Source organism: Gadus morhua, chromosome 5 (assembly GCF_902167405.1).
Source record: "Gadus morhua chromosome 5, gadMor3.0, whole genome shotgun sequence".
NCBI classification, from domain to species: Eukaryota; Metazoa; Chordata; class Actinopteri; order Gadiformes; family Gadidae; genus Gadus; species Gadus morhua.
Window position 1 is genome coordinate 8,166,741 of NC_044052.1, and position 12,085 is coordinate 8,178,825.

Sequence of the window (12,085 nt, forward strand, 5' to 3'; positions counted from 1 at the left end):
ACACACACACACACATACTCACACACATTGATTGTTGACACAATAAATTTGTCCGTGGACTCAAATGTCTGAAAAATGAAAAATTTGGTCTGCCTGAGAGAATTGGTCAAAAAACGTATTTTTCCACCGTGAACAATATGAGTAAAGCACCATTTAGGCTGTGGAGGCATGTCTGTGAACCGGTGTCGATGGCACACACAAAATAACTCACAAATCACTCCTGTAATTGAAATCGGGCCAATGAGCACCAGAAGGAATTTGTCATCATTTCTACAGTACTGTGGTGACCGAGAGAGCCGGCCCACAGTTGGCCCACTTTGAGTGACATATGGGCCCAGCCAACAAGAGCCCTGCCTGGCCCGCCAACCATGCAGGACTAGAATGAACGGACAGACACACAGACACGGGGTGGAGCATGAGCATTTGTGTGCTAAAAAACCCACCTGGATTAGAGGCCAACGCAGTGAGGTTGTATTTCTGTAGCGACAAAACTGTAAGCTTCTCACTTTTTTTCTGCCTAATGCGCACATTTCAAGAAGATCAACCCTAGAGATCTCTCTCTCTCTCTCTCTCTCTCTCTCTCACTCGTTCTCTCTCTCTCTCTCTCTCTCTACGATAAAACTGTTGACACCTCAGGTAAGACTGCCATAGGTGAGTAGAATAGTGAGTGAGAGAGGGTTAGAGGGAGAGAGAGAGAGAGACTGACAGAAAGAGAGAGAGAGATCTGCTGTTACACAGAAAACAGCAAAGGGAGTCCTTTATGTTAACAGAAAGCAACAAGGCACGCAGGTTATCAAGCCCTGAGGCGGAAAATAAAAAACACCTACTGCATTATTTATGGGAAAACACACAACGTTTAGAGCTAATTAATTATCAGTTTATTCAAGTGCAATCTCAGCTGTCCAGCCCCAGCGCGTATCTGCTGCAGTTATCTGGGCCCTGGAGAACAGCCTATATAGAGCGCAGGGACACTCGCTTCACCAGCCAATGTCGAACCTAAGCCTTTCAACGTGTGCATAAAAATAACCGTAGAACACAGTTTAATACTGTGCATTTTAATATGAACAAAAGAAAACATGATTGTGTTGTTTAAGGGTCTTTCCCTTATTTTAATCACCAGACACTAACATTTTGCAAGACTCATCGATTTTACCTGGTGGCAGATTCAAAATAGTAGAACTTCTTTATAGTGTAGGCTGTACATTTCATTGGCATTAGCCACTATACATATATATATATGATATTTATAACGGGAGAGAAATGCAGTTGGTCAGGTTGGACTTGCTTCGACACAAGCCTTATTTGTGCCGTGACCGATGATAACAGCACCAGCAAGTTGCAACTTTAACAGCCCACACACACACACACACACACCCACACACACACACACACACAACCCCACAATCTCAGGATGGCAATTGAAGGGCTTGCTTAGAAAAAACTCGCTATCTGCGGCTGGCTGATATACATTCAATAACCAACGTGTTTACCTCGCTTTACTTCTCATAAAAACACAAGGCCCAGTGTCTTTCTCCGGGCGCGGCTCATCGACCCCACGATGATAATATCAGCGCCGGCATTGGTAGCGCCGGAGTGAAAGTGAGCTGATAGCGTGTCATTGATTGATGGAGCCGCTTGACGCGCCACTGTATTTATACGTTCTCATCTCCAATCCGGTATCCAAAGACAGCCAGACAGCACTGTCTGACCTCATCTCTCCCTCGTATTCTGTATTCTCTCTCTCTCTCTCTCTCTCTCTCTCTCTCTCTCTCTCTCTCTCTCTCTCTCTCTCTCTCTCTCTCTCTCTCTCTCTCTCTCTCTCTCTCTCTCTCTCTCTCTCTCTCTCTCTCTCTCTCTCTCTCTCCCCCTCCCTCTCCCCCTCAGTATTCTTCATCTCTTTCCCTCTGTCTATTCGTGCTTGCTTCCAAATCAATGGAGAAGCACACGGATACTAATACCAAATAAAACCAAATAAACCACGTTGTCCAGTTCCCCAGCTATGAGTTTTTTCTTCTGGCAGCCGCTGCGACTGGCGCTGGCTGTGTTGTTACAGACAGAGCCGTAATGGAGACACTTTAAAAAGGCACACAGGGGCAGGTTAATGTGCTCTGTAATGTGTGTCAGAACAGTGATTTCCTTTTGTTTTTCTTTCCACTTTCTCTTTTTTTTTTTGCTTTCCTGCGAGATTCCGGGCCCTGTGCCACCAATTCCAAATGTTTTCCCCCAGTAAACTCCTGACCCCAATCTGAGGCCAAGAACGACATGAGGGTGAGAAATGAAGGGGAGGGCGGCCAGGAAAAAAAAACAAGAGGAAATAAGGAACACATAAAAAAAAACTACAAACAGAACATAAGGAACAAGAAAAAAAGAAATCGGTGGTGAAAATGGCCTCTTTCCCTCCCCATAGCTGGCTGGGCCGGAATGAGGCAGTTTGTATAGAGGGCAGGAAGACAGAGTTGAACAAACGGTCGTTACAACAGACCCATAGATAGACATGCAGACATTATACTGTTACACAGGATACAATGTTGTTGTTGTTTAAACACAGCACACATTGAATTTCAACCCATGTCGTTTTTTGGGGAGGTGGAAAATCCTAGTTTTACCTTTTTGTGAAACGTTTAGACAAGATAATAAGGGCCCATTGTTTGGGTATAAGATAAGTGTAGAAACTTAAATGAATGTTCGACAAACAGAAGAAAAAAATAACACACTCACGAACACGCACACACAGACGCATAAATACATCAACAATACATTGCCAGAAAGTCGCACAGATAGATTCATGTTAATGGAGCCATGAAGGCTGGCAGTGGGCGTTGCGTCACAGTACGATGGCAGCTGCGTGCGGAGCCTTGATGCTGACGCGTGGAGACGCCGGGAGATGCCCTTGTGTGAAAAAACACACACATGACAGCGTGACTTGTCACAAGGCCGCGGGGTTAAAAGCAGGGGTGTCTCACGCAGACGCCTGCCATCGCTTGCTTCCTCCAATCAGGTCTTCAGAGATGGGACAAATACATGAACCAGGGGGTGGGGCTTATTCTAAGGTCACAAGGGCATGGGAGGCCTTGACCCCTTTGGGAGGTGCAAAAACACAGAACCGCGGTGGATACAGATATAGCAAACGCAAAATGCGGGCTTAAGCTATGGATCACAGCACACACAAAGTTTGTCTCTTTTTACACATACTTGATGTGTAAAAAAGGCAGGGGCAAACAGACACACACACACACACACATTCACATATACATTTATTGAACAAGCACACACAAACACTTATGTGTGCATCAAAGACTCTCAAATGCTACACATGTCCAAATGCAAAACGGGAAGACAAAGACCAACTCACACACACACACACACACACACACACACACACACACACACACACACACGGCCCCCCTCCATCACCCAATCTGATTTTGATTGGCTAGAGCCCCTCCAGAACAGTAGGGGGCTGAGTGAGGGGGGGGGGGGGGGGGGGGAGGGTAATAAAAGTAACAAATGAGAGCAGGCTATTAGAGCCATTGACGTGCGTGAGCCAGCGTGCTAATTAATTGATCCTGAAACTTCATCTATTCTGCAGCCAGAGAGGAACCTTTAATTAATCAGCTCGTTCACATCCGCATGCTCTCCTTCCTCCATCCTGCCAGCCCCTCCCACCACACCCACCCCTTCCCCACACCCACCCCTTCCCCACACCCACCCCTTCCCCACACCCACCCCTGCCCCCCTGTCTCTTAATGTCTTCTTTAATTGTGTACTGGAAATGCCCAGGGATGGGGTGGAGGATTAGAATGATGGAGAAAGGGATTGGCACGGAGATACGAGATCGACCAGGCATACTGTGTTTAGGCGCGCGCGCGCGCGTGCGTGCGTGCGTGTGTGTGTGTGTGTGCGTGCGTGTGTGTGCACGCCTGCGTGCCCTTGTGTGTTACACTTAACACACGAAGTGTACTTTGTCGAGGAAAGTTTTTATGATGTCAAGGGCCTCTTTGAGCAGCGAGGAAGGGCTGGGTAGGGGGTTTCGAAGGGGGAGAGGGGTGTGTGTGTGTGTGTGGGGGGGGAGGGGGGGCACAGACGGTGGCTGAGTGGCCCTTGTTGTCTGACCCGTCACCACCACCACCACCACCACCACCACCATCATCCACCCACGCCCCTCTCTCTCCTCCTTACGCCAGCCGCCACCACCACCACCATCCCTCTATCCCCATCTTTCCTGGCAGAGGCTTGTGATTTATTGGGGCTTCCCATCCCATTTGTCAGGCCCGGGCAGCTCTGGCTGCATTAACCCCGCAGACAAGCCCCCGCGCCCGGGGCCCCTAAGTGCTCGCAAGTGGTCCTCGTACTCCTGAGCAGCGCGGAGACCACGACGGGCCCAATCGATGCCATAAATTACCCATCAACCCCCACAACCCCTCAGTATACACAGGCCGGGTTCACAGGCGGACCGACAGACAGGGGGACCGGCCGACATAGCAACGGACAGATGACGCAAAACGGAGAGACAACATACAGACAAGGCTACAGATTGATGTTTGAGAGAAGCAGAGAGGGAGACGTAGACACGCAAACTGACAGGCGGAGAGATGGACACAGATGAACCGATAGGAAGGCAGATAGACAATGGATATATAGATGGACAAAAAATAGATGGACAAAAAGACAGATAGATGGAGAGTCGGGGAGACAGGCAGACTGATAGACAACCGATAGACGGATCTGTATTTGGGACAACGCCACAGTGAGGCCGACGATGGCTGGGAGGCCACGGTCACCACTTGACTTCAGACAGGGCGCCGCTAAGCTGCTGGCCCACGCCGGGCGTGAGAGGAACAAACAGCCAACACCACTAATGGTTTCTCCCTGTTTGGTTGACACATTCAACCCCCCCCCCCCCCCCCCTCCCCCCCCCCCGTCTCTCTCTCTCTCTCTCTCTCTCTCTCTCTGTCTCTCTCTCTCCCTCCCCTCTCTCTCTCTCTCTCTCTCTCTCTCTCTCTCTCTCTCTCTCTCTCTCTCTCTCTGTCTCTCTCTCTCTCTCCCTCCCTCTCCCTCTCTCCCTCTTTCTCTCTCTCTCTCTCCGTCTCTCTTGCTTGTGCTCTCCCGCGCTCGCTCTCCTTTCCGCCCTCTTGTCTTTTCACATCAAACACTAATGTTTCCCTCAAATTCCTCTTCCTCTCCGTCTGCCAACTTTGACATCACAGGAAATTACGCTCGGAATTGGCTGCCGCTTTTTCTTTGCTTTTTCTTTCTTTTCCTTTTTTTCACCCTCAAGGGCTTTCAACTTCAATCCACTTCCCAACAAACTCAATCCCCCAGCAGCACACACGCACACACAAACACACACACACATAAACACACACAGACCTAGACACACATCACACACGTACACACACACAGACCCAGACACACATCACACACACACACAGACACGCCATCGTCTTTAGAGATGCGTGTCTGGATATACAATACATGAAGCAATGCTACTATTTATGTCAGGTTGGTGACAAATTGCATACGGCAGTGTGTAGGGTGGCAGCGACTAAAGCTCGGTGATTACCCTGACAGCTTCCCAGAGTCTTTCCTTCTGGTCCACGCCACGCATTGCTTTGGAGCAGAACAATCGGCCGTGCGAACGTGCCGAAAAGGGGGAGACTCGGAATTAGCGCGGCGTGCTCGCGCCGGTGTGCGGCGTGTCGCCGCAGCACGGGGCTTGTGTTTGTGCCTCCCGTGGCTGTATCTAGGACGGGGAGCCACGAGCTGTCTGCTTAATTGGTGCCTACAGCCGCTATCAGACCCGGGGTGTGTGCTTGCAGGTGTGTGCGTGTGCGCGCGTGTGTGTGTGTGTGTGTGTGTGTGTGTGTGTGTGTGTGTGTGTGTGTGTGTGTGTGTGTGTGTGTGTGTGTGTGTGTGTGTGTGTGCGTGTGTGTGTGTCTTAGTCGCCGTAGGTGGGTTTATAGTTCGGATATTGTACTATTTTGTGTGTAGGTGTGTGTGTTGGTGTGTCTGTGTGTGTGTTGATGTCTGTGTGTGTGTTTGTGTCTATCTATGCTGTGTGTGTGAGAGAGAGAGTATGCATGATCATAGGACACAAATACATCCTCCAGCCCTAAATCTATTCATCACCCCTCCGACACGCACGCACGCACGCACGCACACACACACACACACACACACACACACACACACACACACACACACACACACACACACACACACACACACACACACACACACACACACACACACACACACACACACACATCCAGTCCAGTGAACAGACATGCTGTGATAAAAAATCTGTGCACGGTGGAGCAGTCATGTGAAGGTCTTCTGTCAGCAGGGGAGAATGGAAGCGCAGTAAACGCATCACTTTGGTGATGCTTCCAGGTTCATTTTAGTGGAATTTAATCAGAATGGATATAGAGTCAGAGAGGGTCTATATATGCTCATATTATGCACCAACACACACATGCACACGCACACACACTCACACACGCACACACACAACGAGGAGCCCACACAGTCCCTGGGAAATAACAGCAACACCTCTACGCGCAGAACTCCTTCCCGATGACGTCACATTGCCTAGCAACGCCCCAGCACGCTCAGCTGTACCACGCTGAGCACTCTGCGCGAGAGCAATGCATCATGGGGAAATCATGTGTGCTGCCTATTACATCACCCCCCCCAAAAAAAATCCTTAACCCCATCCCCCCCTGAGTTAGAACAGATTAGAGGATTCAGTCTTGTGCTGTTGCAATGTCGTTACGTTTTGTTTATTGCAATGTTCCCATTGCTGGTATTCCCACTCTTTTAATAAAACACACGTGTACCCGCTAACAAGTGGAACATAGAAAATGACTAGATGCAGGAAACGCATTAGGAAACTACATCAGCAACAAAGAAATACGCCAACATGTTTCATGAATCAAATTAAACCAAATGAAAAGACCCAATGGAAGGAAACCAATGCTTTCCTTTCCCCCCATGTGAACATTGGATTTTCCCACCCTCTCTGAATCATAAACTGGCTCTCACCACTAACCACCAGACAGAAAGACAATGAGCAAAGACAGACAGTCACAGACAGATAGACCGACAGACAGACAGGCAGGTAGACAGACAGATACACAGGCAGGCAGACAGGTTTTTTTTTTACACAGGCAGTGGTGTGACTTTTAAAAGCTAGCTATAGCTAAAAGCTATAGATAATTAGAAACTTTAGAAGCTGTGTTCCCATGGCCATAGCCAGGGAGAACAGCGAATACTATTTGAACTAATTACGTTCCGTCGTGCTACGCTGTGATTGCTACCCAACACATACACACTCCCCTATGTAATACACCAGAGGACTCAGAACACAAAACATTAACCAGTTTGTTTTGTGTGTGTGTGTGTGTGTGTGTGTGTGTGTGTGTGTGTGTGTGTGTGTGTGTGTGTGTGTGTGTGTGTGTGTGTGTGTGTGTGTGTGTTGTGCGTGTTGTTGTGTGTGTTAGTGCTTGCATGCATTTATGTGCGATGGACTGTACATAGGAAGGCATTGCTTTTAATTTGGATGCCTTTATGTTTACACACATCCTTTCCCCCGATTGAAATGTGTTTGGTATGTGTGCGGTCCTTATGGGTCCATGAGGGCGTCTTGAGGAAAGAGCCCATAGCATGCAGGTGCTATTGTGCAGCACAGGCATTCTTACTGTTTCAGGGCTACGTTAGCTTTGCTGCGGCTAGCCGACAGGAGTGTCTAGAGTGGAAGCACATGAAGCCATTCTCGTAAATACCGAGGAAAGTATTTCAAGGGTATTTCCCATGATGGTTTTTATGCATTGAACATGCTTCATTGTTAACTTATTGAATTAACTGTACGATATGCTGTAATGAGAATGTGTGTGTGTGTGTGTGTGTGTGTGTGTGTGTGTGTGTGTGTGTGTGTGTGTGTTCCTCTCTCTCCCTCTCTCTCTCTCTCTCTTACCCTCTCCTCTCCCTCTCTGTCCGTCTGTCTGCCTGTGTCTCTGTATCATTTACACTTTTTCAACGTCGTCTTGCAACGTGTGTGGAGGTGCGCATCAGTGAGAGGTATCCAAAGACAGATCCACACAGAACCAACTGACTAAATATAGCAGGGAGTGACAGGAGGCCTCTCTCTCTCTCCATCTCTCTCTCTCTCTCTCTCTCTCTCTCTCTCTCTCTCTCTCTCTCCTCTCTCTCTCTCTCTCTCTCTCTCTCTCTCTCTCTCCCCCTCTCTCTCTCTCTCTCTCCCCCTCTCTCTCTCTGTGCCCAGAATAGCATGTTTTTTTGTGTTGCTTTTGGCGGGCAGTGTTCTTGTTTTACTACAGACTGTACTGATGGAGTGGAATCGTCAGCATATAAACACATATAAAGACACGGCTCATTTTATTCTGGATATATAAAAGGCTTCACTCGCCCACTTACATAGAGAAAACAGACACGCTTAAACACCAGCGCATGCACGCACGCAGGCACCCACACGCAAACACTCACGCTCTCACACACATTCGCACACTTACACACACACATTCATAGCAAACATTTTTGTCAGTCTGGCCACTCTCCTTTATTTTTCTTTCTTTCTTTCCCACAGAGACACCAGACACACACACACACACACACACACACACACACATACACACACACACACACACACACACACACACACACACACACGCATACACACAACGTGGCACATGCTCACATCCACACACACACACCCACCCGCACACACACACACACAAAAGTGTGCATATGCTCACACACTCACTTCCAAGAGTAAATGGGATTTACTTAAGACTCAATGAAGCAGACAGGACAGCTATTGTCTGCAACACAGCCTATTTTATCGCACAGGGAGACGCTGACGTAAGCCCGCTGCACGCAGCCCTTGTTTACATCAATGGGTGCACACACACACACACACACACACACACAAACCCACACACACACACACACACACACACACACACACACACACACACACACACACACACACACACACACACACACACACACACACACACACACACACACACACACAGACGCACACAGAGCATTTCAGCAATGCCCCTCTCACTCCCTCTCTTTCTCTTATTTTCTTCTCTTTCTTTTATTCTCTGCCAAAAAACATTCTCAAATGCACAGTAGATGAAAAGTCATGTGCACAAACACATGAGATGTAAGGCAGATATATATATTCATGCACACACACACACACACAGAAACAAACACACACACACACACACACACACACACACACACACACACACACAGCCAGCTGTCAGATATGGAGTGTTGAAGAGGGGCGGGGCGTTCCCGTGGCGACCAGCATGTGGTGTTCCATGGTATTTTAGGCTCCGTCTCAAATGGACCACGCCAGGCCTGTTATGTGTGAGTGTGTGTGTGTGTGTGTGGGGGGGGGGGGGGGGGGGGAGGGGGGAGAAATGTTGGGAAATGTTGTGTGAAAATGTTCACAATGTCCGACCGCAATATTGGCAGCATGAGATGGAGAACAGTACCACTGCTTCACAAACACACAGAGTGGTTTGTTTGTGTGTGTACGTGTGTATGTGTGTGTGTCTCTCTCCCAGGGCCAGCACATCTGTACATTTTCCAACTCCACATGAGCATCATGAGTTTCCCCCCCCCCCCCCCCACACACACACACAAACACACACACCCCCCCGACACACACACAAACACTCACACAAACACACACACATACACTTCCCTTTCGCAAGCTTCTCTACACACCTGTTGCTGAGCGTACTGCATCCCGCCCATGCCCACTTGGCCCCTCCCCTGCATGCCCATTGGATAGCGGTGCGGGGCAGGCGACGTGTATGGCTGTGCAGGCGGGTAAGGCCCGCCCCCGGACTGCTGCTGGCCGGAGTAGGGGTTGGTGGACATGCCGTAGAGCTGGGAACGCTTCATGGTCATAAAGTCCATGGAGGCCACCTGAACAAGAGAGGGAGAGGAGAGGTTTACAATTCAAGTCAAACCAAACATATTCCTGACCCTGACATCCATTATGATCAGGGCTGACAATGACGCTCCTCAAACCCAAACCTTCAGAGCCAAAGATATAACAGGCTGTGACGAGGGAACAAAGGACAGATAAAGTGCTAAATGCAGCCCATTCCGCGACAGGGATGTTTTAATTAGCTTCCAAAGCTAGGTCAATGACATGCTAAATGACGAGCCAACATCAAGACACATTAGTCGAGTCAACGGCTAATGACATGCTGACGGGCGGGGCCCCCAGATAGGGTTTGAGACCCTTGCTTTCAACAACTGTCGTTGACAAATAAGAACGGAAGCATTGGAAGTGTGCCCTTCATTCGGGGCTGCCACTTCTTTGTCGAAGGCGAATCCTTCATGGTCCATGTGCTTGGCGGGCGCTGCTCCCGCCGGCGTGCAGCGGTACGCGTCCTCTCTGACTGCAGAGAGCAGGTCACCTCTAGCCCTGCTCTGTTCGCCGCTTTTGTTCCAAGATCCTTCCTCCGTTCCTCAGTAATGCTGTGCTCCTGCTGTTTTTTAGTGCACACTTTGCTTATGATTGTGACCTCCTGGCCTCACACACACACACACACACCGGACACACACACACACACACACACACACAGACACATACACACACACACACACACAGCCCAATTCAATATTACCTTGTCTAAGCGCGTTGCAGACATTGCCGTGTGCTCTAATATGAGGAACATGTCCAGGGGACTGCAGTGCGTTATTCGCTGTATTGCGTTGCTAGGCTCGGTGGTTTTAAAGTGGTTGTGTCCGCAGGGGCATGTGTGTGTGTGAGTGTGTATGAGTGTGTGAGAGTGCGCGTGATAGGGAGAGAAAGACAGCGAGAGCGAGCGAGCGAGCGAGCGAGCGAGAGAGAGAGAGAGAGAGAGAGAGAGAGAGAGAGAGAGAGAGAGAGAGAGAGAGAGAGAGAGAGAGAGAGAGAGAGAGAGAGAGAGAGCAGAGGGGCTCTGATCTACTCCATAGATGGGAGAGAGGTGGGCTGTGGTTATGGTGGCAGTGGGGGGCAGGGGAGTGTGTGTGTGTGTGTGGCGGGGGGGGGTAGTTACTGTGTTAAGGGTTAGGGGGGTTAGTAAGGGGGCAGATGTAGAGAGATGAAGAGACTTAGAGGGGTGAGGGTCGTGTTAATGGGGGGCTTCCAGGTGCGCGTGTAAATATGTGAGTGTGCTGCTGGTCTTGGAGAAGACAACTTATGCCAAAGCAAACCATTTTATTTCACATGCTATTTCATATTTGACCGAATAAAATATTGAATGTTGTGAGTAAAGAACCCTTAAACAAAATGGATGCTTCAAAATGTTTGACCGAATAGTTAAATAGCACAGGTTAACATTATAATGAACAAACACACGAGTTTGATTCCCTGCAGTAGAAAGATACTGAGACTGGATGAGAACGCGAGCACCCGGAAAGCACCCAAGTTTCATTTCACCTCATGGAGTAGTCCATTCCACTCCAGGCAAGGGGGGGATTATTTGAACTGTGGTATGAATAATATTTACACCCATACACGTAAGATGAATCTATATAGATATATGCATTGAATAACATAACCAGCTAAATGTTATTATAAACTACAGATGATAACAATTAAAACTACAGGGACTATAGATGAAAAATAGTTTTTTAACTAAATCTGGTACATTTATATGTCCGATGCAATGGTCGTGTTGATTAATGTACACTGTCCCTTAAATAAATAAATAAATAAACAAACAAACATTTTAGCAAGATGCTTGCAAGCTTTGTCTTCCCCCCTGTCTCTGCGTACGTAGGACCTATTAGTATGTTTCCTCCTTTTCCACAAAACTTTAAGCGATTCTACTTGTTGTTATGATGACCTTATATTACAGTCTAATATTTATTTATGTAAATGATGACTTCATCTTTCAATCCACTCTTGTGGATCTATGAACTATGGGTAAATAAAACCGTGTTATTTGTGAAACCTACCTGAGGCCTGAGTCACTCACAAGCCAATGATCAAAACAAATAACAATCACATTATTACCTTTCACTCCAATCTGATCCACAA

At 48.2% G+C, this 12,085-nt stretch overlaps 1 protein-coding gene across 1 annotated transcript in view; it reads right to left on the reverse strand.

Moving 5' to 3' along the window:
- Positions 1-12,085, reverse strand: part of LOC115544035 (AT-rich interactive domain-containing protein 1B-like) — a 175,473-nt gene that overhangs the window by 137,389 nt on the left and 25,999 nt on the right. Inside the window, 1 exon segment of the mRNA XM_030356787.1 lies at positions 9,769-9,972. Coding sequence (XP_030212647.1) covers positions 9,769-9,972 — 204 coding nt within the window.